Source organism: Cenococcum geophilum (genome assembly GCF_001692895.1).
Source record: "Cenococcum geophilum 1.58 unplaced genomic scaffold K441scaffold_10, whole genome shotgun sequence".
In the NCBI taxonomy this organism is placed as follows: domain Eukaryota; kingdom Fungi; phylum Ascomycota; class Dothideomycetes; order Gloniales; family Gloniaceae; genus Cenococcum; species Cenococcum geophilum.
This window is the reverse complement of record NW_027137568.1, coordinates 1,187,420-1,214,715: the sequence shown is the minus strand read 5'-3', so window position 1 is coordinate 1,214,715 and position 27,296 is coordinate 1,187,420. Positions and strand designations below refer to the sequence as shown.

The 27,296-nt window shown below is 32.1% G+C and overlaps 2 protein-coding genes across 2 annotated transcripts; one reads left to right on the top strand and one right to left on the bottom strand.

Annotated features, from left to right (window-relative positions):
* Window positions 1-4,649: 4,649 nt before the first annotated feature.
* K441DRAFT_548718 (ankyrin) lies at window positions 4,650-5,222 on the bottom strand (the record flags this gene model as incomplete). The annotated part of the gene is made up of 3 exons (XM_067642969.1): window positions 4,650-4,785; window positions 4,888-4,994; window positions 5,079-5,222. Coding segments are annotated over 3 exons (387 nt in total), but the record flags the coding sequence as incomplete, so codon positions are not given.
* Window positions 5,223-12,808: 7,586 nt separating this feature from the next.
* Window positions 12,809-13,039, top strand: K441DRAFT_548872 (uncharacterized protein; the record flags this gene model as incomplete). The annotated part of the gene is made up of 1 exon (XM_067642977.1): window positions 12,809-13,039. A coding segment is annotated over one exon (231 nt), but the record flags the coding sequence as incomplete, so codon positions are not given.
* Window positions 13,040-27,296: the final 14,257 nt, after the last annotated feature.

Genomic DNA, 27,296 nt, shown 5'->3' with positions numbered 1-27,296 from the left:
TCTAAAATCTGTGCTGCTAAAAAAAGTTATTAGCTCTGCGCTCTACTCCTCTATATACTTAAACGCTACTATAATAATAATAAACCATATGTTTAAATAGTTAAAGAATAGTTAGCATTAAAAATAGGAGAGGGGGGGCTATGTATTCTCCGGTTGTGTTCTAATTTAGGTTAATATCTTTAACTCCTTATATGCGCTAGGCAGGGCTATTACTTACTATATATCTTTACGTATAGAATATTTGGCTAATTCCGATAACGGTATTTAGATTAGCTTCCCAGTCTTACCCAAAGCTAAAAGTCCTACATAATTTGCGCTACTTCGCGCATGGCTTCGTTAGTGTGACGAGTCCCATAATTATAACAAGCATTATATTAGAAAATTGCTAACTAGACTCTTCTACGTCAGTGATCCGGATAATCCAGATTATAATCCTAATATCTTGCGTCTTGACTATGCTATGCAAATAGACGGAGGAAAATACATTGCTTTATCCTATTGCTGGGGCGAGCTTCCAATTAAAGATAAACAATTTTGTATAACCCAGGATAACATTGTCTAACGGCGAGAAGGATTTAGTATCTCCGATCTGCTAAAGACTTTCCAGGACGCTATTAAAGTGACTTAAGAACTTTACGTACCATACCTCTAGATCGACTCACTTTATATAATCTAATACAATAAAGAAGATTGGAAACGTGAATCTAGGCGTATAGAAAAGGTCTTCTCTTTGGCTTACTACACAATTGCTATAACTTTGGCTATTTATTCGAAAGCGGGATTCCTTAAGCGGAATGTAAGCACTAAGTATATCCTTGCTTAAGATGCCTTAAGTAGGCAATTCTATATCTACACCGATATGGATAATTTTAACAACGATATAGAGAAGGCTCGGCTTAATACGCGAGCATAGGTAATGTAAGAAAGGGTTTTATTACGACAAATTATCCATTTTAGTAATAATTAGATATACTAGGAATGTGGTAAAGGGGTTTACTGCGAAAACCTTACTAGACTAAGAAGGTAAGAGCTTAAGTAATATCTAATAGACTAACATCTTTCTAACTTAGATATTTTGCTCCCTAGCCCACTTTAAAGGAAGTTCTTTATGCTTAATCCAAACTTCCTAAACCGGCTCTTTAAGTTAGGCTACCAACGTACCATGGAATTTATTCACTTTCTTTTTAAGGACTACTTAAAGCGCGACCTTATAGAGAAGACCGACAGATCTATTATAACATTGGGGTTAGAGGCCCGTATTATAGGCGCTTTAAGGTATTAAAGCAGATATGGCATCTTTTAGTAGTACCTTTATAGGAATCTCCTATGGCAGACGTTTGATAATAAGATAGAGCGGATTGTATATAAAAACCGGAATATGCCATTATAGTCATAGATGGTATATAATGGAGGTATTTAGTTTATAGACATTCGTTTTGGCGAAGTTAATTAGATTAACAACTTCCAATTTAATAAGAAGCACAATTATGTATTTCATGTGTTTTTTAATAAGATTTTTAATAAGAAGGGCAAATATGCGTTAATTACCAACATAGGGGGGTTCCGGAACTGTAGCCTGGAACAAAAGGGAATATATTACGCTATCTTGGACTTAAGTAAAATGGAAAGGGGATGGATCTAGTATAACATCACTAGGGGTGAAGATCTTCATGCCGAACGATGTGTTGTTATTAGGAGGAAGTCTTATAAAGATTAGTATGGGCTAAAGGAGTATTATATATTGGTTATTAGGCCGACTAGTAAGAATAACAAGTATAAAAGGGCTGGGATTGGGCTGATTTAGAGTGACTACGTATCGCGGTAGAAGCTCAACGTATAAGCCATATAAACAGCCTCGCACGGGAAAACGTGGCAGAGTAGTTAACGTATAGGCCGATTTAAATGTCAAGTTATAGAGACAGGATATAGGTATAGGCTATATTATTAACGGTTCCATACCCCTTACTATAGTGTAGGTGTCTGGTTAAGCCTAGGGAGACTAAAGAGATAAGCTAATCTATACTAGACACTCTGCATAATAGTTATTTTTAAGTGTCTTAGTATATAGAAGGCGAGGACTAAAACCAGCCCAAGGATAGGCTATAATAGGCCCTATAAGGCTATCGCTATGTTTTTATATCATTTTTTTTTCTCTTTATAGCACTAGGCGTAGCTTAGAAAAGATTATTTAGTAAACAGAAGCTAGTGTAAATGCGGAGCGGTTAGGCTGCGTAAGTACGCTTATGGATAATATGTAACGGTAATTAAAGTAATTTAGCACTAAGCGTCGCCACTATAAGTAGGGAGGGTGGCTGACCGCTTCGGCTACACCCTTGTTTTTATAGCGTTTCCTAAACATTAGCGCGGTTAAAGCTATAATTTACTTTGTAAAGGAGATAGGACGTTTACACCTAAGTGAATAATAAGCCGATCTTAATAAGCGAATATACTTAAGGATCCCCTCTCCTACTTATACCTCCTAACCGACTATACTAGCGGCGTGAAGAAATTCTAAAGAAAATACGTTAATTAGCTTAAAGAGGTAAAAAGCTAACTAATAAGAGGGCGAGAAGATTTAATAAATAAGAGCGTAAGAAGATTTAATAAATAAGAGTATAAGAAGATTTAATAAATAAGAGCGAAGAAGATTTAATAAATAAGAGGGTGAGGAAATTTAACAAATAAAAGGGCGAGAAAATTTTAACATATAAAAGGGCGAGAAGATTTAACTAATAAGGGCGAGAAGATTTAACCAATAAGGGCGAAAATATTTGACCAATAAGAGGGCAAGACGACCGCAACCCTAATTTTCCTCAGGCGGTATAAGAGATCGCTAGAGGGCTCCGCGAAGCTTAGAGGAACTCTGCGCGCCAAGCTAAACGCCAAGCAGCGGAGGTAGTGTATCACTGCCACAACGCCATACTTAAGACCGTTTATTCTAATACTAACCACAGTTCCCCTATTTCCTCTATTCTTTAATCCTAGGAAGTAGACCCTTAACGTATGTATATATGTATATATATATATTCTATTATGGCCATGCACTATTTAAGGTATAGGCCGTTATAGAGCGCTAACTAAATACTTCCTGCCATTAATATGCATGCTCTAGTTTAGAAGCCAACTATAAGAACTATATATCTATTACCTAACATTATACTTAACTAAGGAAATAAAGGAAAGTAATATGTTACTATTAGAAGAAAGTTAGAGTTTAGAGGCGAGCCTAAGTAAGTAATTTTAACGCCTTGTGTCCGTAGGGCTATTCTAGCGTTATGCGCTTCTTAATCGGGAACGCACTAGTAGAGGCACGTGTGGATAAGGCTCGCGGTTTATTTAGTTAGATAATTAGAGGAGGGATTCTTAAGAGTCTTTACTTATTAATGTCGGCTTCTATGCTTTCTGTGTCTTATATATTTAGGCGTAAACGTCTAGTCTCCTTTGCAAATTCGATTGTAGCTTTAACTACGCTAATATCTAGCTGCCAGCGTTTAATTGGGCCGTTAATATTCCTACCTCCTTTTCGTCTGCTTAAGTAGCCTCCTAATGCATATAATAGATCCCCAAATTGGTCTTTATGCTACTCTTTTAGTTTAATTCTCTGCTGCACCTACCTCCTATAGGAGAAGAGGAAGTGCTATATTGATTCTATAAGCCCGCAGTCGTATAACACCATCTCTAATGCATTAATTTTGTGGAGATATTTCTTTAGAAATGACTTGCCGGTCCGTAGCTGTGTAAGGATGGCAGGTAGTTATATATACTAGTAGGCCGTACTTAATCATCTAATGAACTTCCCCCCTTGTGAATGGCAGGGGTGGAAACGGGGCTTATAGCGCTAAAGGGTTGTCTTTTGGCACCTAAACACCACCCTAGCTCCTTTTAAACGATTTAACCCCAGATTATTAGCGTTATGCGCTCTTTTATACATGATTTTTTAAAATGTTAACTAGGTTTTAAGTCATTATGATCTTCTAAGCCTCCTTTAGCTAGTGTTTCTCGACTCTAAAAGAGACCGTAGAAGGAATTTTAGAGTAGTGATCTACTTAGACTGGATTTAAAATAGCTTTATATTGGATCCAATGTAAAGCTATACCTCCTTAGGCAGGTATTTAGCTAAACTAGGAAGAAGCTAAGCCTAAAGTAATTTAAACTGGAGTGGGTTTAATCCTAAATCCACTCCACTCTAGTCTAAGTAGATTACTGTTTTAGAGTTGCAAATCCCTTATTGGGGATGGGGTAGTCCTCTATGGTTTGTATTAAGGCGCATTAAGTCTAGTAATAAGGGCATTATAGTTAGTTAAATATGCTAATTAAGGCATAATAGGCTATTCTGGTCACCACATTAAAATCTAAAGTATTTATAGCACCTCGCTCTAAAGTGCCTTATAATTATCCCTCTACACTATTCGGAAAGGTCTAACTATCTTAGGGTTATTATTTAACTTAACACTTTTATAATATAATCTTAGCGAATTAGCTACGGAATACGCCATCTTTATTTTTACTATTAAATGATCGGGAATAGACATAAATGAAGATAATAAGTAGGATGGAGGAATCTAATGAGAAGTAATATGATCTTTTAGCAGCTTAACTATTCTGTTATACCCTCTTGTTTCTGCACGCCTAAGCGGCGTCAACCCACTTTAATTTCGAAACTTAGCATCGACCTCGGGGAACTCTTGTAGCTTGTACTGTATATATAACGTAGGTCTAATATCCCTTTTACAGTTAATATTAATATCGGCGCGCTCTAGAAGCAGCTTTACTAGTGCCTTATGCCTTCCCTTTACTGCATATAATAGTGGTGTTCCTCCCTATTGATTTTTAGAGTTTATATTAACTCCGTCCTTAGCGAGTATTAGCTAAACTATAGCTATATACCCCTTTATTGCCGTATATAATAGCGGCCCATTTTCCCTACTATCCGTACGGTTAATATTAACGTCAGCGCGTTTTAGAAGCAGCTTTACGATTGCTACTTCCCCTCTCTTTACTGTATATAGTAGTGATGTTCCTTCCTATTAAGCTCCAGAGTTTACATCGACTCTATCCTTTGTAAGTATTAGCTAAACTATAGCTATATGCCCATTTATTACTGCATGTAATAGCGGCCTATTTCCCCCGCTATCTATACAGTTGATATTAACGTTAGCGCGCTTTAGAAGTAGCTTTACGACTGCTATATACCCTCTCTTTGCTGTATATAATAGCGGCGTTTGTATCTATATGTTAACAGAGTTAGGCTTAACTTTTATATCGTCTTGTTGTTTAAGCAAGCTAGTAGATAGATGGGCCAGTCCGAAAATAGCAGCTATATGGAGCCCTGTCCCTCTAAAAGGTAACATTTAGGGAAAGTTATTAGAGTAGATATGGATCTGAACTAGACTAGAACTCTAGACTAATAACTTATTCTGCAAAAACCGTAACGCTAGCTTATATGTCTCGACAATCGCAATAATCTTCTCTTCGGAGTAGAGCTAAAATGCATGCATTCCCTAATACAAAGTGGCATAGTTTAGAAAAGGATTCTTTGCTAGCATAAAGGGAATAAGCTAATAGCTTTTTGTTGGCCTAGCTAAGAACGTGTTAAATGATAAGTAGGTAATATATTTGTTTACTACTATTAAACGGGCCTATAGAATCTAAACCTTTTCGATATGCTCGAAAAATTCCTAGGTAGTATAGTGGACAAGTTAGATAATATTGCTCTACTTGTTAATCGCGACTAATCTAGCACATATAGATATAATCTCGGTTACGTCTGGAATGTTATCTTTATCTAACTTAGTCTTGCTAATTTTAATGGCTAAAGCGTGTTGCAGTTCCCGTAGGGTAAGAGGTCGCTTTTTAATAATAATCTAGGAGAGAACTTCCTTGGCAAGACTAATTTAGGAAGGAATTTGGCTCTTAATCCTTTTAATTGCATCTTTATATGCTTGAGGTAATAATCTAGCCCCGCTTTTAAGATTTTTAAGGGTATATTTAATGGATTTTGCTATTGTTTCACCTGTAAGAGAGTTAAGATATAGTTAAGTAAGAAGAAACCTATAGGATTGGTAAACATTTATCTATCTTAAATATTATGTTATATAAATATATATCCCCTTAACATAATCCGTAATTTGCGTAATTATTAACTATTTTAGATTTTGGTTGCGTAAGATATACGCTAGTAGTTGTACTGTCTAGCTCTTAACAAAAAGTCTAATATTATCTTCCTGTGCTCTTATCTTGAGGATAGAACTGTTTTGGAATTCTTAAGTGATTTTAGGAATTGGACGCGACGTTACTATAAGCCTTATTTAAGGGGCTGGTAGAGATCTTAGCCTAACTAGCAAAGCATTACAATATTCTAGCCCTTCTTAGCATTTATTAAGTGTATTAACAATAATAAATACCTAAGTGTGGTTTTAAATAATAGTATGGAGAGTCTCTAATATCTTATTAATAGAAGGCTGTGTTTGCTGCTGTTGGTGCTACTTATATAATACTTATACCGGTTTTAGGGTTAATAATATCTATGTAAGCTATTTTAGGAGAGTAGAGAATAAATTAATAGCCTTCTACTCCTAGTATTTCTTGTAGTTGCAATATAAGTACGCTATTCCTGTCTTCTTGTCTTAATATGCTTGCATTAAACGGTCGATTATAAGTGACGAAATTATCGTTTTTTTAGCTTTAGGAATTCCTGGGCAGAAGAGTATTAGCTTTAATCCGTTAAGCTAGTTAAAAAATTCTTCTAACCCTATAAACTAGGTACTAGTGTTATTTTATTGCTAGTCCAAAAAGTCCCTTTACTAATTAGTAAAGTTAAGTGGTAAGAGCCAGTTAATAATGGCTTAAAATTATTAATTATCTTAGCGGTGGCGGATTGTTTAGACCTTTTAAGTAACGTATTGTGTCTTATCCTTAATTGCTCTAGTAAGTTTACTATATACAGTTTAGCTAGTGGGAGGTTTACTATATAAAAGTTTTTATAAGTGATCTATCTCTAGCGCTATCTATATTAGCGATTTTAATCTCTTAACTTTTAAAAAGATTTTAGTGACTTTTTGTTTATTAAACTTCCAGAGTAGAATTTTATAGACTTTTCCTACTTTATTTTATAATGTTATCTTTAATATAAGGCGTTTTAGGGCAGCCTTATACTGTTTTAGAGGCCCATTCTCAATAGCAAGGGCGCGTATTGCGGTATACTATAGATCGTCTTTATTTGCATCCTTAAGGTAAAACCTTAAGCTCGTTAATAGACTGAGTATATTTGATGCTTTAATAATGCATTAAGCTTAATCTCTGGTGGCATTTTTCAGATCGCTTAGATAGCCTACTACACTGGTGGTTAACTGTAGCACTGCGATTATACTAGCAGTCACACTGAGTAGATCTATAGGATAACAAAAACATCTGGAGTTGATATAAGGGCGGCGCAAATAATCCATAGGGTTGTATAATAGAGTGTATTTAGAGGGAAGCAGCGGCCTGTAGATGTCTAAAGTGAAAGCCCAGCTAGGCTCAGCTCTCAGCATAGCCTTGTTTAAATGCTATAGAGAACGGAGGACGGAGCAAAAATGGATTTCCCCTTCCTTTTGGGACTAGCGGTTTTCCCCCCAATAAGGTGCCTATAAGGTTGCTGAGGTTTTAGGCCTCTTAGGGATATAGACCGCCTAAAATCTTGTTGCTTAGGCGATAGAGCCACAACTTGGCGACCTTATGGGGGTATCATTAGTGTCGATTGAGGGTCTATGCGCTGCCAATATATCTGCACTAATATGTATAAATCCAGCCTCATTTAAGTAGAGATAAGTATTAATAGTTTATATACCTACTAAAGTCTACTTTCCTTAGCTCTGTTCTATACCGATAGCTTTAAGAAATATTACTTTATAAAAGGCTATAAAACTATAAATTCCTATAAAAGAAGAGCCAGCATTCTGCCTTAAATTTATAAGATCGTTCCCTACTATCTATAGAAAGCAGCTAACTTGTTTTTAAAGGCATACTATATATATTTAGGAAACACTCTCGTATAGTTATGGTTACTTTTACTCTAATAAGTGTACGCGTAAATATAATACGGCTAGATAAAATGGCGTATAGTATGCGGAAAATAATTTAAATAATGTCTAGAATATAAGGACATTATAGGGTATATATAGCTGTGATTTAGAGTACGGGACGCTGGAATTAATAGAATAAGCCTTTTAAAGTCAGAAGTGCCCGATATAGTACTTTTTATTTATAGTTATAAATATAGCTAAGTTAAATAAAACCTTAGTCTCTTTCTAAATTCCTCTAGCCTTACATAGAAAAACTTAAGAACATTACTTCTTAACTCCATCTCTTAAATTACTGTGTGTCTACGATTAACGTTTTATTGTATTATTCTAGCTAATATCTCTTGCCTCTAATAGACATTTCCCCTTCTTAGGCTTTAAACGGTTTTTCTTTAACTTAGTATTGTCGGCCGAATGTCTATTAAAGGAGCCTTTAATTAAGAGTACTTATAGTAGCTTTAAATTCTTGCTAGACATCCCGGGAGGTACTAGCGTTTACCATTTGTGTATAAATAAGGTAATCTCTAGGTCTATATCCGCGCCAGTCTTTAATATATCTAAAAGGAACCTCTAGCTTTAGTTAGTATTTATAGATTGCTTTTAGTTGGTTGTTAATACGCCCTAAGAGTTTCGTATCTTTAAGAGTATGTACTATAAGTGTGCTACTTTGGAGGCGCAATTGTAGAAGTTAGAGATGTATATCCTCGCCGGGCTTGAAGTAATTAAATAGTATTATAATATTTGCAAGACTATACGTTGTAGCAAAATGGCGAGGCTTGTTCCCTTTCTTATTAAGTATAGTAGTTAGACTAGAAATAAGGCCGTTAAGCGCTGTGTTAAGATCGGGGCCGATATAAATAAGAGTAACTAGAGTAAGCGTAAAGACAAGATAAGAATGCTTATTAAGAAGATATTCTAGATTTATTTAGACTTAAGATGCTATAAAAGCAATTAAGTGGAGTAGAGAGTTATTAATAGAATTTCCTATCGCTTAAATAATTAGCATTGCTGCCTAACTTAGGGCTAAGCGCTAGAGAGGAGGCGATAATGTTAAGGAGGTTTAGGGGATTGAGTAGACCTTAAAAATCAAGTACCTAATTTTAGGCGTTAAATAAAAGACTTTTTTGGGTTAGTTAGGTGCTCCCTTAGTCATTGCTTATTGTGAGGAGTAAGGTGCATATTTTATTATCCCGGCCTTATACGCGGCGTAGCGCAGTATAGATACCTAGCTTAGTGTTGCCTTAGGCGTGCAAAGCCTTACACTTTACCGTGTCTCTAATCTTTTATTCTTTTACTACTATCTATACTATTTATGGTTCCTCTATAGTGATTATACTAGAAAATAAAGGTAGGAATAGGTAATTAAGATTAGTTTTTTTAGGATTAAGAGCCTCCTAAAAGCCCTAAACCTAAATATAATGCCTGTTAAATTTGTCTTTACGTAAAGTTTATAAATAGACATAGTGAGAGCTATATTAAGCTTTTTAGTTGTAATAATCTATATATATAATTAACACATATCCCCACACACTGTAAAAATCTACGCTAATATTTACCTATCTAGTTCTAGGTATTCTATTAAACCTAGCGAGTTAAATAGCTCCTCCTTTATAAGGGATCTATCTGTATCCTTAAGTATATATTTTCTCTCTAGAATTAGTCCTAAGAGGAGATTAAGAAAGTAAGTTATCTATTGGCTGCATTTATAGAGAAAACCACTACGTTCTTTATCTAAAATATTAATAAGCAATTTAAAATCATCTACTGGAAGTCTTTTAATACTATAGGAAGTTAGCCTAGTGTAGATTCTGCTAGCAGGAAGGAAGCTTACTCGCGGTTATAAATACTAAAATTACTATTAGTTGGAACTAAAGCAAGGATACCAGTGCTAAATTAAGCTACTAGTATGTGTCAGTTACGTCGCTAACTAAGTCTATTTTTTAGGGTAGTTAGTTATTTATTATACTTAACTATATACCTTATAAGTTTAGGATATACCTAGGATAGCATGTTGTCTAGAGCGCGGGAAGTAGCCTAGCTGCAATAACCTAGTTCTGATATTCGCTCTTTATTCTGTTAATGTCTAGTCTACCGGACTAGTTAAAGCCGGTAATTTTGTTCTAGCTGTGTCCGAGCTTCTACCAATTTAATTAGGTGGAATCGCTTTATAATAAAAGCTATAGTAAGTGAGATATTTAATTAATCTAGAGACTCTATGTTTGCGGATACTGTGTTACTAAAAGAAAGAATAACTATGCTTATGCTCTCCTAAATAGTGAGATAGGAATTTTATAGCTATATAAAAGCGTCCTAGCTAGTAACTATAAAGAATAAGCAAGTAAGGAGCTAGAGCCTATTAGAATTGTCCGACGAGCTACGGTTAGCAAAGGTTTAATATATCTCTATTAACGGAAATTTATAGTTATAGATAGGTGGAATCTCCTTTAGAGTTTGTTTTTATGGCCTCTTAACCTTATACGAGTGCTAATTGTTAACTTTTTATTTGCTCCGAAGCCGCTCTAATATCGTCCCCCTAGTAGACCTAGTAATCGCTATATTTAGTATTTTAGTAGGCTTAGCTCGTTATAGTTACTTTTTATTTATAGGCGATTATACTCCTTCTCTCTAGTATGTTTTACTTTGTAGTTTAGAATTATATTTAATAAGAGAGACGTCTTTTATACGTTCTTCCATTATATTATCCTATCCGTAAATATTATCTAACTCTGCCTTATCCTGCCCCTCTTTACGCGCCTATATTTAGTCGTCCCGCCTTATATATTAGAGATTATAGTTAATTAATTATTAAGGCTCTTTACGGTGTTACTTATCTACCTAAGATAATAACTGCTTTTTCTCTCCTTTCTAGTTATCCGTATAATTATAGGGTTAACTACTAGCACTTTACTGTAATATCTCCGTACTTTAGATTAATAAGTTTATAGCTGTGGAGGGGAACTAGTTTTCCGTATAAAATAAAGGGTGTTAAAGAGAAGGCGCGGGAGACTTTTAGGGGGTCGTGTTGACGCCTTAAGATGGCGTTAAATCACCGCTATAAGAGGAAAACTAATTAGCAGTGCTTGCCTTAGTCTGTTTAGCTAGCTCACTTATAAGTAAAGGGGAGAAGCTAGAAGCTAAAAGGAGCTTACTAGGATCGATAAAATTACTATTATAATTCTATAAATCTTCTTTAAATAAGTCTCTAATAATAATATAGTATATAGTTATAGAATTAATAGCTACGGAAAGTATAAGCGCCTAATTATAGATTAGCTAGGAATACTTTAGATTTATATCTAAGAGCTAGTTAAGCTTAAAGCAGACATTATATTAAAGGATTGTAAGTTCCTATAATAGCTATATTAGTTATAAAAATTAAACGTAAAGGGGAAGTAAAGAAGGTATATATTTTCTATTTTGGTACTAATAGTATCTATTAGTATGCCTTAAGTCGGTTTGTTGCAAATAAGGGGATTGTAATTTAAAGGTAGATACTGCGCTTGTGTATATAAGTGGAAGGTAGCAGAATAAAGTCACCTATAGAGACTAACGTATAGGTCTCGGCTTATTAACCGCCTAAATATTTTAAGTAATAAAAGGCAGATCTAGCCTTGTAGGGTAATAGCTCTATTAATAACCATTATTAATAACAATTGCTCTAGGTCGTATATTTAAAATCCTAAATAAACTTACCTCCTATAATTATAGCGGCCGACTCTACAGCGCTACCTTTCTTTAGCTAAGGAAAGAGGCTTTAGTTAAATAGATAATACCCTATATAATAATTGTGCCGGAGCTTTAACCGCTAATGTCTGGGAAACGCCACCTCAATAAGGGTGTGGCCAGAGTAGGTCGACCACCTCCCTACTAGTGGTGGCGGCATCAAGTGCAAAATCAGGTGCATTGCTATTCGATATCACTTATTGGCATACTTACTCAGCCAAGTGATATTAAATTGGTAAAGTTCAGCCACTTTGCACTGCTCCCGCCCCACTATTATTACCAACTTGTTCCTTTAAGTGTCCTTCTATAAATCTGCCTGCCAGCCAGATAACACAGTCGCAGTTCTTTAACTGCTTAATACGGGCACCCCTTGCCTACCTCTATTTTAACGATTTCCTTACCCAAAGCTCTCCGACAATTCTCTTATTATGCGTCTTTTGCGACTTAAAGATGACGGCGAATTCAGCTAAGCCGAATTTGTTGGCAATAATATCCCCCGCTATGCTATTCTTTCGCATACTTAGGGGGCGGATGATAAAGAGCTTACCTTTAAAGACCTGGTGGACGGTATAGGTAAGAGCAAAGCTGGCTATAGGAAGATCCGTTTCTGCGGAAAGTAAGCTGCTAATGACGGCCTATAATTCTCCTGGGTGGACACTTACTACATTAATAAATTAAGTAGCGCGGAGCTTTTAGAAGCTATTAACTCCATATTTCGCTGGTACTATAATACGGTTAAATGCTATGTATATCTATCCGATATTTTAATTAGTAGCTCTATCGGAAACGACCTATCCCCCTAGCGGATATGGAAACTAGTTATTTAGAATAGTAGATGGTTTAGTCGGAGCTAGACGCTCTAAGAGCTTCTTGCTTTAATATCTGTTAAATTCTTTTTTACGGAGGGCGAACGACTTAGGGATAGAATTTCACTAGTGTAAGAAATTTATAACATAACCGGAATTTCCATTTAAGCTCTTTAAGGGAGCTCTTTATCTTAGTTCAGCGTTAATAATTAAATAGTATGGGTAGAAGGACGCGAGGCGAAACGCGAAGAGGACGCGGCATACTCTCTACTAGGTATTTTCGACATCCATATGCCGCTTATATACGGAGAGGGACGAAAAAAAGCGTTTATTTGGCTGCACAAGAAGATCAAACAGTCTTTAAGGAACGAACCGCCTGCTCTATCTTTAACGCTCTCTAAGAGGGAAAAAAAGATTCTAAAGTGCCTTAATGCATTACACCAAGATTAAAAAAACAGAGATTAAAAACACTAAAACCTAGATCCGGTCCTAGGGATATATAGCTAGTTCGTGTCTTATAAGCTCTTTTAGGACTGGCAAGAGAGCAAGTCGTTAAGAATGCTTTAGGTGTCTGCAGATCCTAGGTACGGAAAGTCGGTTTTAGTAAGATACCTAGTTAATTCTATTCTTCTAACTATAGGATCCGGAACGGTGTGTTACTTCTTCTTTAAGGACTCTAGGGACCAGAGAAATGCGGTTAGCGCTCTCCGCTATATCCTATACTAGCTTTTTATACAGAAACCCATCCTGCTCTCTAATACAATTCTCGATTAATTTAATATTGACGAGGAAACGTTCGCTAATTCGTTTAGTGAACGATAAGAATGCTAGCGAAATCATCTGTCTTCTTAATGCGATTAATGAATGCAAAGATTAAGAAAGGTCTTAGCTTGCTAAAGCATTATGCAAATTATATAGCACTAGGATGAATTTTAATTTAAAGTTTCTCCTTATAAGTTGGCCCTATAGGGAAATTCGCCGGGGCTTCTAGCCCCTAAAGATTCCAGGATTGCTAGTAATTTATTTAAGTAGGGAAAGCGATAAAGAGATAAAAAAGATTTCCTAAGAGATTGAAGTTTTTATTAAAGCTAGAGTCTAGGATATTAGGGTATAACTAAAGCTTATATATAACGAGCAAGAACTTCTACTAAGAGAGCTTATGCGAGTTCCTAACAGGATATATCTATAGGTATACCTTACCTTGGACCTAATTAAGAAGGACATTTACATTAATAAAACTGGAATAATTAAGGCTACTTTCTATCTCCCTAAAACTATTAACGAGGTATATAATAGGATCCTCTCTAAGAGTCACGATTCCAAAAAGGCTAAAAAAAAATACTGTATATCGTGTAACGGAACCTTATAGTAGGAACTACGGTGGGCTCGTTATTAGGCTAGGTATATAGGTAAAGCAAATTAAGTTAACAACGTAATAATAACTGGTGGAGTGGTTGCCTAATAGATTAACTTTAATTATATTCTAAGAATCGCTATAAGGAAAGAACTATCTAGGTAGGGATTAAGGGTCCTTAAATACACAACCGTACTCCTAAGAAATTCTCCTTATACGTGATATATGTCTTATCTATATTAGACATAACGTTCCTTACGTTTAATATAGCTAACATGTTTAACCATTATATAACTTGCTTACTATTCCTTATTATATAGTTTTACGGGTTCTATCTTAGACTATACTTATATTAACTAACTAGCTTCTTCTAACTCTTCCCTAAGTAGTTATAATATTATACTTAAAGCGTCNNTAACACTATNTNCCTCCTNTTTATCTTTATTNTTAAAGATACCTAGTATCTCTAGGTCGTTTATTAGAGGTATAATATCTATCTAATTAATTTAGTTAATATCGTTACTTATAATACCTAAAGCAATTTCTTCTCTTTTTTAGGTTAAGCGTCGCCTCTATACCGTCTCTTTAATACTATTACTAGGTAAAGTAATAGTAATTCCTTGCTCTTATTATATAAAAGAGGGGTTAAGTTATATTACGATTGTAAGTCCTTCTAGTTACTAACCTTCCTCTTATTCTAAATATACTCGCGCTAATATATATTTATTATATAATATTTATTCTATATCTAATATTAAATATACGCGTCCTATTACTCTTAATAGTCTTTAAGTTTCCTAAGTAATTTGTTATAGGGTTTTATATTTAATCTGCCGCTATAAAGCTTAATAGTAAGCTGGCTTCTACGCTACTTAAGGTTTAGCGTACCTTAGAAGAATCCGTATGTGTCCTTAAAGCTTAGCGTCTAGCTTATACTTATCTTTAGCGTTTAAAACGTATCCATAAAAAAGTTTATTTAAAAGAGTGGAAGCTTATTTAGTAAGGTCTTTAGGAGCTAGGTAATAAGAGAACTAATTCTCCTCCTATAGTGTAGGAAACAACTCTAAGTAATTTAGCAGTCGCTCTTTTTAGGTCCCCCTTAAATAACTTATTCTTTAACAATTTCTCCTTATTAATGTTACCTAACCTATTTTCTTTTAATACTCCTATACCCTTCCTATAGCGTTTTTTAAATTCTTTAGTAACTCCTAAGTAGTTTTATTATAGCCTATCTACTTTACTTTATACTATATTTCGTCGTCTACGTCCTTATAACTAATAATCTTTAAAACTTACTATTTGTCTTCTTCTTATTCTCTATACGTATCTGCCTTATAAATTAGTGGCTTAATATCCCTATATACTAGCTCTGGCATTATAATGTATTATATAGGGTAGATCTTTATTTTAGCTAGTAGGTTTAACTTAAATATAACTAGTGAAATTCTTTATATAATTTTAAAAGGTTCTAGTCTAACGTAGTCTAACTTCTTACTTAGTTGTTAACTCTTGAAATTTTTATATAGTAGCTATACTTTATCCCCCTCCTTAAGATCTAGTCCCTTAAATCTCTTAGCGTTATAGTACCTTTTTATTCTTTACTATATTACCTTAGCTGTTTTTATAAGGTTTGTATAAAGATTTATTAAAGTCTCTATTCTTTACTTAGCTCTACTACTTGTTTTCTTTACTTAATGTAGTAATAATAATGTTCTTAGTTTATATCTATAATTCGCCTTAAATAGTAACGTACTTATTCCTTCTTATAGTATTGCATTATATATAAACTATATAACTAGTAATAGCGATACCTAATTATTCTATATATAATTAATATAATGCCTTAGATACTGCTCTAATATTTAATTTAATCTTTCCATTTAACCGTCTGTCTGCGGATAATATGCGGTAGAAGTTACTACTTAAACTCCTTATTCCGCTAAGAATACTTCCTAAAATACTGCTATAAATCTTAGATCTCTATCCGATATAATTTTATTTAGTGCTCTATATTTTATAAATACTTCTTTAATATAGATTTTAGCGATATCTTCCGCTAAGATTTCTTCTATATATACTATAAAGTACCCCTACTTTATAAGCTTGTCTACTATTATTAAGATTACGTTATAATCTTATCCGGTAATAGGATCTCTTAATTTTAGCAACTTAATAATAAAGTCCTATAATATAACCTCCTATAGTCTCTCTAGTGTTTTAATAGGTTATAGCCCTTTATATAGCTTATACCTTATTAGTTTATTTCTTTAGCAATCTAGATACTTCTTAGTAACCTTCCTAGCTATCCTCTAAATTCCGTTAATAATATACTCCTCCTAGAGTCTTAATACTAAGCCCGTAGCTCTATTATATCCTTAAGTTAGTCCCTTATAAAAGTCCTCTATAAACTACTATGCTATACTTTTTAGGATATACTTTACTTTTTAGTTTTTATATATATCTAACTATAGGTCTTCTAGTTATACTTCTAAAATTCTTTATACCTAAAAGCTTTCTAGTGTCTTATAGACTTTTTCTAACTTATTTTCTTAAATTACTGCGATTTTTAGATAATTATACCTAATCAGTCTATCTATATCTTTTTATAGTAAAGCCCTTAATAGCTTATCGTTATTTTATAGTTTAGCCTTTTAACTTAACGNATTGGCTCGCGTATTATCTATACCCTTAGTATACTAAATCTTAAAATAGTATTCTATAAGCATCTCTGCCTATCTAACCTATCTTTAGTTAAGCTCCTTTATTATTAGGAATCCTATTAGGTTCTTATAATCTGTTTTAACTATAAATGGTTTTTCTATACCTTATAAGAATGCTCTTTATTTCTTTAGTATTATAACTATACCTAATAACTCCTTATTATAGATGTTATAGTTTAACTNTAATAGTNTTATTTTCNNACTATAATATACNACTAAATNCTATCNGTCTNGATACTTTTATATAAAGTATNCTNCTAGTATAAAGTCTAATATATCTGTTTTTATAACCGTCTTTAGTCCTAGTTAATAGATCTTAAGAACTGGCTCCTAGGTAAATAACTCTTTAACTTTTTTAAAAAGTTCTCGCTATTCCTNTCNCTATACCTATAGTTCTTCTTTCTTNNTTAATTGTATAAATNGTTTAATATCTTTTAACTATTGCGCTATAAACCTTCTGCAGTAATTATAAAACCCTAGAAANAATCTTAACTNTATAACGTTCTTTAGTTCTTACNAATTTACTATAGCCTTAATCTTCTTTNNATCTATACTAAGTTAGCNTAGTTTAATAATAAATTTAANAAAATTAGTTTTCCTAGTAAAGAATTTATATTTNTTAATTGCTACTAGTATCTGTTTTTCCTATAGTTTNCTTAAGACCTATTTAACGTGTTCTCTATATTCTTCCTNGTTTATTAAGTANATAATAATATTATTAAGGTATACTATAACAAATTCATCTAAGTATTCTTTTAATATATTATTAATACGCTTCTANAACGTTACTAGTNCGTTTATAAGCCCGAATTATATAACTAATAGTTTATATAGTCCTTCCTTTAACCTAAAGGCTGCNTTTTATTNNTTACCTTCCTTAATCCTAATCTAATAGTACGCCCATCTTAGGTCTATCTTTATAAAGATTTNCGCATTACCTATNCTATCTTAGATTTCGCTAATTAANGGTAAAGGATACCTATTCTTCCTAGTAATGCTGTTTAATTATCTGTAGTCGATATACAGCCTTAGTTTGCTATTCTTCTTTAGTATAAATAGTACTGGATATCTTACTAATAACTGCGATAGTTTAATATATCCCTTTTATAAGTTTTCTTAGATAAACTCTTTTAGTNCTCTACCTTCTTCTTTAGTAAGCTTATAGATTNGAAANAACCTTANACTTATTNCTGGTTNTAATTCTATNTTATAGTCCTATACTATATACTCTAATAGCTTTTTACTCTTAGGTGACTATAGTTTCTTACTATACTTATAGTATCTTTTTAGTATATAGCTTAACCCTTTTTNTATTTCTTTATAGGTCGCTCCTACTTANTACTATACTAACTTAGCTTATTATTATATCTTACGGCATTNTATATCTCTAATATTNACNTAACNTATAACCTAATNNATCTTTAGATTATATTCCTATAACTAAGGCATTCCTAGTACTGCCTTATTATTCCCTAATAGTAATATATNAAAAGATATCTTAACTAGTCTTTCTTTAATNGTTAACTAAATAGGTCCTATTTTAAGGTTAATAATACCTCCTTTATAGGCTATTAGATCTCCTAAAATTNTTACTANTAGGTAAGGATATTNNTTCTATCTATGTGGTAATTCTATTCTTTTTACTNCTGCTAGCAAGATATGGTTCCTTATTACTNNACTATCTATTAATGCCTTAAACTATTAATCTTACCACTTAATTTGTAAATTTAGGTGTNGTCCTTAAATTCCTTTAAGGGTCTAAGGTTTTACNACTNGCTCCCTCTNGTCCTATAGGCCTCTACTTTTCCTAACTATTAGCTNCTAGATCCTATTTNTACTTNGTCTAATTTAGGCTAATACTTAGTTTACTTTTTATCTTTAATATACTATAGATAGGTGTTCTCTAAATATTCCCACTATTATTATCTATTTAGGCATTCTTCTATAAGGAATCTTCCTAGTTAAAGTATTAAGTCCCTTTATTCTTAAACTTCTACTAGGTGCTAACTATATATATACTTAGCGTTTTAATACTTTACCTTATCCGTTATCTAATACATCCTTATTAAATACTTCCGATTTATATCTTTTAGTATTCTATGGATATTATACGCATTATCTATATATACTATCTACGATAGTATATAATATGCTTAATATCTTAGGTTAACTCTTAGCTTATCTTTATCCTTAAGTTTAAACCTTTTTTATATTAATCTAAGCGTTACAACTTTGTTTATAGGTACTAAAATTTATTTTTTTACTTCTCTAGTCCTCTAATTACTCCTCTAGATCTTTTAATATTATAATTAAGGCTCCCTCAATATAAGTTATAGCCTTCTCTATAATCGGGTGGTTTTAGATAACTTTTTTGTCTAGCTATATATAGAAATCTTTCCACTTATTATTATGTTGTTGCCTATACCACTTTTAGTATAGCTGCTTAAGTATATATGGCTTATCCGTAAGGAAATATCTCTTTATTACTATATTATAATAGTCTTTAGTATATCGTTCTTTAAACCTAGTAGGAATCCCTAAATCCTCTTCTTGTTCTAGTTTAGTAAGCTACTTAGCTTTTAGTATACCTGCTTTAGGCCTATTAGTAACTCTTTATACTAGCGCTCTATCCTTTATACGTCTTAATATACTAGATCTTTTATCTAGTTTCTGTTCTTACTATAAGGTAATTCTTACCCTAAATTCCTCTATAGTTTCCTTTATATCGCGTTTTACAAGTAGATCCTTAAAGTCTTTATACTTCTTAATCTTAGTATTAACTTTTTAATCTTTAGGCTAAACACTTTATTCCCTTAGTAAGTCCTCTAGGTCTATATATCTGTCTCCTAATCTAATTACTATTTGCGCTATAAATTCTCTAATCTATAAAGAAGCTTCTTACCTCTTACTTATAGGTGTCCTAATTTGTTCTCTAAATTCTTAATCCCTTAGATTCTTTAATCCTAAGTTTACTTTTAACTTAAGCTTAGCCCCAGCCTTAGTCTAATTAGGCTTAACTAGTGTCTTTATCTTATCTTAAGAGTCCTAAATCTTACTTATCTTATCTTAAAAGTCTTATACCATTAGGAATTCTTATCCTAAGCTTATTTATATNTCTTTAAACTAAGCTACTACTCTACTCTATCGGTTTCTATCTGTTATAGGTCTTTAAGCTTACCTTATCTCATCTTAAGAATCTTAGTTATTTCTTATCTCGTTTTAAGAATCTTAAGCCTTTAGCTTTTTGCCTTTATTAAGTAATAAGCTAGCACTAGCAGTTATCTACTTACTTAATTATCTTTAGATATTACTCCTTTTATCTTATAAAGCAATAAATACCATATCTAACGGTGTTATAATGCCCGTTACTAAACCTTACTCTATAGTAGTCTTAGTCTCTACTTTTATTGCGTTATTAAGGTTTAAATACCCCTAGTTAGTTCCTTTACTATCCTCGTCGCTATTAATTAATAAGTACTTTAACTCTATTGTTATTGTTGCTAATTATTATCTATATATTGCTATAATATCTTAATCCAGCTTATAGAGTTAATCTTATTCTTTATTTAACTCTTTAGTTCCTCTAAGTCCCTTTAACTCTAGCTTTTATAGCTAATAGCTTATACTATACTTAGCGTCTTTATAAATTTAGTATACGTTATTATAACAAAACGCGAAACTTCTAATTAAATATTCTTTTATTCCTTATAGTATACTATTATCCCTCTATACGTGTATATTATATACTATTAGTTTAGTTCCCTTTATTATATAGTAACTCTAACTATCTTTATAATCCCTTATAAAATAACCTTATTTCCTATAATTTATATAAGCTCTATCTTTAAACTATTAACTTTATTATAGAGTCCGCCTAAATATCTTCTGCTAATAAGATCCCTAGTTTAGCCTTTACTCCCTAGTCCTATAATTACTAAATCCTTAACCTCTAGGTTTCTATAGTTTCTTACTTTATCTCTTATAGGCTTTTTTAGTACTACTTAGGTCTATTAGCTCTGCGTTATACTATAGTTTTTAACTTAGCTTTAGTTATTATATGCTCTACGTCTTATATAACTATAGAACTCTATCTTAGCCTCTCTTAGCCTATTCCCTTTAAAAGATCCTATTATTAATCTTAATCGCTTAATTTATTAATTCCCTTAGGGTATCTATATTTTCTATTAAAATAATTATATTCTAGACTTTAGCCTTAAGTCCCTGTTTATACTATACTATAAGCGCCTTATTATTCTATTTAACCTATATTATAAGTATTTAAAACTATATTATATACTTAATTACTAAAGTTTGCTATATTAGGTTCTAAAGCTTTTTTTTTACTATAGTTGTTGCTTCTAGGTCCCTAAATATCTATATTAATTATTCCGTAAATCCTACCTAGCTAAAAAACACAAACTATACCTCTTAATTGGTAGTAGTTATTCCGTTAGTCTATATCTCTATTAAGTAGGGTTTAAACTATTTAAGTGCCTAACCTATTAGGAATAGTCCTGCGTAGGCTATCTAATCTATTATTATAGCTAACTTAGCCCCTTCTTATATGACTTTAAAATGTATCTGCGTTAGAAATCCTTTAAGCTTTAATCTCTCTTCTAAAAATTATTTAATTAATAGTAACTTAACCTTTACTGCTCTAATTTTATTAAGTCTATTTTTAAGTATTATATTATTTTCTATTAATTAATCCACTATTTCTTATAATTATTTTACTATTATAGGTTGTTGCGAGTTAGTGTCCGCTATACTAGTATTACCCCCTAACCTTAAAGTAGTTGCCGCCGTTAATAGCGTTATAGTGGCTGCTTTTAGTGGCATGTTATTTAACTTCTATATTTATTACTATAACTAGGTAGTAATTATATAACGGAACCTTATAGTAGGAACTACGGTAGGCTTATTATTAGGCTAGGTATATAGGTAAAGTAAATTAAGTTAATAATATAATAATAACTGGTAGAGTGGTTACCTAATAGATTAACTCTAATTATATTCTAAGAATCGCTATAAGGAAAGAACTATCTAGGTAGGGACTAAGGGTCCTTAAATATATAACCGTACTCCTAAGAAATTCTCCTTATATATAATATATATCTTATTTATATTAGACGTAATATTCCTTACGTTTAATATAGCTAATATGTTTAACCATTATATAACTTGCTTACTATTCCTTATTATATAGTTTTATAGGTTCTATCCTAGACTATACTTATATTAACTAACTAGCTTCTTTTAACTCTTCCCTAAGTAGTTATAATATTATACTTAAAGCGTCCGTAATACTATCTTCCTCCTCTTTATTTTTATCCTTAAAGATACCTAGCATCTTTAGGTCGTTTATTAGAGGTATAATATCTATCTAATTAATTTAGTTAATATCGTTACTTATAATACCTAAAGCAATTTCTTCTTTTTTTTAGGTTAAGCGTCGCCTCTATACCGTCTCTTTAATACTATTACTAGGTAAAATAATAGTAATTCCTTGCTCTTATTATATAAAAGAGGGGTTAAGTTATATTATAATTATAAGTCCTTCTAGTTACTAACTTTCCTCTTATTTTAAATACACTCGCGCTAATATACATTTATTATATAATATTTATTCTATATCTAATATTAAGTATACACGTCCTATTACTCTTAATAGTCTTTAAGTTCCCTGAGTAATTTGTTATAGGGTCTTATATTTAATCTACCGCTATAAAGTTTAATAGTAAGCTAGCTTCTACGCTGCTTAAGGTTTAGCGTGCCTTAGAAGAGTCCGCACGTGTCCTTAAAGCTTAGCGTCTAGCTTATATTTATCTTTAGCGTTTAAAACGTATCTATAAAAAAGTTTATTTAAAAGAGTGGAAGCTTATTTAGTAAGGTCTTTAGGAGCTAGGTAATAAGAGAACTAATTCTCCTCCTATAGTATAGGAAATAACTCTAAGTAATTTAGCAGTCGCTCTTTTTAGGTCCCCCTTAGATAACTTATTCTTTAACGATTTCTCCTTATTAATATTACCTAACCTATTTTCTTCTAATACTCCTATACCCTTCCTATAGCGTTTTTTAAATTCTCTAGTAGCTCCTAGGTAGTCTTATTATAGCCTATCTACTTTACTTTATATTATATTTCGTCGTCTACGTCCTTATAACTAATAATCTTTAAAACTTACTATTTATCTTCTTCTTATCCTCTATACGTATCTGCCTTATAAATTAGTGGCTTAATATCCCTATATACTAGCTCTAGCATTATAATATATTATATAGGGTAGATCTTTATTTTAGCTAGTAGGTTTAACTTAAATATAACTAGTGAAATTCTTTATATAATTTTAAAAGGTCCTAATCTAACGTAGTCTAACTTCTTACTTAGTTATTAACTCTTAAAATTTTTATATAATAGCTATACTTTATCCCCCTCCTTAAGATCTAGTCCCTTAAATCTCTTAGCGTTATAGTACCTTTTTATTCTTTACTATACCACCTTAGCTGTTTTTATAAGGTTTGTATAAAGATTTATTAAAGTCTCTATTCTTTACTTAGCTCTACTACTCGTTTTCTTTACTTAACGTAGTAATAATAATGTTTTTAGTTTATATCCATAATTCGCCTTAAATAGTAACGTACCTATTCCTTTTTATAGTGTTATATTATATATAAACTATATAACTAGTAATAGTAATACCCAATTATTCTGTATGTAATTAATATAATACCTTAGATACTACTCTAATGTTTAATTTAATCTTTCTGTTTAACCGTCTGTCTGCGGATAATATGCGGTAGAAGTTACTACTTAAACTCCTTATTCCGCTAAGAATATTTTTTAAAATACGACTATAAATCTTAGATCTTTATCCGATATAATTTTATTTAGTGCTCTATATCTTATAAATACTTCTTTACTATAGATTTTAGCAATATCTTCCGCTAAGATTTCTTCTATATATGCTATAAAGTACCCCCACTTTATAAGCTTATCTACTATTACTAAGATTACGTTATAATCTTATCCGGTAATAGGATCTTTTAATTTTAGTAACTTAATAATAAAGTCCTATAATATAACCTCCTATAGTCTCTCTAGTGAATATTACTTGGAAATATATCTAGGTCGGATAAACCTTGTTTTGGATCGAGATTATCAAATTTTTGCAAGTGGTCAACATGCGCTGACAGGAAGAAATCTGCTCCGACTATATGAAAATATTCTTTCTTGAATTTATTTATAGGCTGTTATCGGATCATAGGCAGAAGGATGCTATCTATCTCATAAAAATTTCGTAATATAAAGAATATTGTTATCCTAAATGATATAAATTACATCGTTATATCTCGTTTATATAGAATATGAATCTTATTTGGCTCGAATTTCCTGGTCATCCTCATTCATATCTTCTGGAAGGATTCGTTGCGGCTACGCGGACGATTATAGAGATTTTTTCTATATCTCGCGAAAATCTGATAATTAATTTCCTTTTATCCGTTCCATGTACAACTCTGCTCTCAAAATTCCAATCACGATTATATGATATAATCAAATTCTGTGATATATAATTAACCAATGTCGATATCAATTTTTCATTCTACCCTCTTTGTAATGTATATTCGTAAATCTGCGGTTCCGAGAATGCAATTTTAAGTTCTAAAACTTTTCACTGAATATTTCCCACGACCTAATTCAATTTCCAATATTCCCGTAATCAAGGGCTATTCCCCTTCACCTTCTATATTACCGCCATTTCTCGCCGCATATATTAAGATAATTTCTGGCTATTCGAATATTCTCTAATCTAAAGGCTATTCCCCTCCATCTTTCTTTAGCGATTAATTCAAAAATATCCTTATTCGATATTGCCCTCATTTTCAATATCACATATCCAAGGAATGTCCCATTCATCTTATATAACCAATGACTTATTTATCCTTGCCTTAAATATCTCTCTAATATAAGGCATCCCCTCATCTTTCTATATCGAATCTCACGGATCTCCTTGCATCAATAATTTTCCTCAAATCATTGGAGGGCTCTTTTTTAAGCCCAATCCCGAACAGAACGTGATGAATATTAATCAGTATAGAAAAGCGGGATGTCTATCAATAATCAGAAGAGCGGGGAGCAATCAAATTAGAAGGAGCGTGGAAAATAAACAATTTAATAAGAGCGGATGGGGGAATAATGCAATATTAGAAGAAGCGAGAATAAACAGTTTAGAAGAATGTTGAGAATAAACAATTTAGAAGAGTGCGAGAATAAATATTTAGAAATGTCGGGTTATGAATAAACAATTTAGAAGAGCGGGGGAATAATCAATCAGAAAATGGTAGAAATCCGATTAATTGCGCATAAGAGAAACCTTAAAGAAATGCGGACGATCACATCAAGCAATCCTCTATATCCATCCTCTCCCCTAGGAATTCACATAAGCGAGTAATTCTAGCCGAATAAATAAGCGAATCCACATCGGAAACTGGCGCGATTACAGATTCTTTGGCGGTATTTTCTGTTCCCCATGATCGGTCCAACCCAGTCGGGCGGGAGGGATGATCGCATCCGCTGTCCATATCCTAGAATGAGCGCCTGCGGTCCCGGCGCCCCTATATAATGCGGCGTCCAAATTAGAATGTGTTACGATTTGTTTTTATTTGTGCCGCTTATATATTACGCTTGAGAAATTCATGTGGCGGAATTGCTCTTAGCCTATTTTCGCTGAAAAGAATATATCCCGTAGATAGAATATATATCCCGCCAAATTTGTTCCGTAAATCAGATAAAAATAATTGTTTATAGGAATATCGATATCAAGAAGAGCAATGCGATAGTTGTAATATGAAATGGAGTCAGCGATAACTAAGACAGAAATTCTAGCGCATAAGGGTGCCATTTTATTAAAACCAACATATTAAGAATAAAGACGTAAAATGATATCGGAATTACAAGAAAATTTGATATGATCTAAATCAAATAAATTATGATTTAAATTTCTTAATCATAAGATCATTTCGTAAATATAAAAAATTAAACCGCTCTCCTGACTAAAAGGATATCATAGCAATTCTCTGATTAATTGCACAGACATATAAGAATGGCAAATAATTCATCTACTATTATTATAATTCAATATGATCTTGTTCTAAGTAGATTCATAAGAAAATTATCATAACAAGTAATGCGAACGATCTTTGCATGATCCAACGCAAATAATTCAGGCCTTAATTATTCTTATCAAATATATCAGGAAGGAAATTGGATTCTACCGATCGAAAAATATTGCTTATTTGTCGTCGGAAATCACAATTTCCGTCTGTATATATATTTGATAATCAATATATTAAGCTCGAATATTTGCGTGATCATAGCAAAATCTCCGCATAATTATTATATAATTTTCTTATGAATCTACTTAAACAATATCATATGGAATTCATTATACTAATAGATGAATTATTGCTCCTTTCTTATATCATCTTGTGCAATTTATCCAGAGATTCCTTTGATATCCTTTTTGTCTATGATCATCGTTAATTTTTTATATTTAAGAAATGATCTTTGATTAAAACAATTTAAATAATAATTTATTCGATTGAAATCATACTAATTTTCTTCTAATCCGATATCATTTAACGCATTCTTGAATTTCTTGCAATATGTCATTCTAGAAAGATCCCAAAATATTAATGACGTCTTCCAAATATCCGGTTAAATCAATTTTCTATAATTCGATAAATATGGTTAATTGCTTCTTTCTTTCTTTGATATCCATATCCCTTTCCTTATCGCTCTTGAAAAATTTTTTCAATTTCAATAAATGGATCTCGGTCAAGAATTCTAGATTAATTGAATCCGATTTCTGCCAATATTTTTGTCTATATAATTCTGAATATGATCTTCATATGAAATATATTTTCATTAGATCTGTCTATCGTAAAATCACATATAATTCAGCCTTTATTGTGATAATTTCAATTTGATATTGTAGATATTATTCTTTCATAATCCATATCAATATCGTGATTTCTTTATTTCTCGTAAAAATATTCCATATCTTTTTGATAATACATTTTATCTAATATTTTTGGATTATCCTAAGGATTATTATTTCCTCGATTGATTTCTATCCAATCTATCCGTCTCTACGAATATCTTATGATAAAAATTTCTAAATAATATGATTCCCTATCTGTGCGCTCGGTTACGCAATTCAATTTTCCGATTTGATATTTTATTGTTATTCTATTGCCGAAATGATATTTTTCTATATCTATCCTGTTAATCCATATTAATAGGGTTTTAGCGTCATTAATTCTTGTATTCAATCTTTTTCGATATTCTATTGATCTTTGAAAATCCTATTTCTTAAAATCTTCATATTTGATCTTCTGGATATCAAATCTATGTTTTGATTCTTCATTCATATTAGATTTTCATATCATTTATTAAATATCTCCTGGATATTCTGATTGAATTCCTATTATCTCGATGCCCGATCATAATTTGAAATTCTCTTCATATAATAATTGCTTAGATCTCCTATCGATCCTTCCAGATTCCTCATAGATTAACGATTTCTTTATTTGATTATTCATATTCGGATATATCTCCCGATATTGGATAATTTTG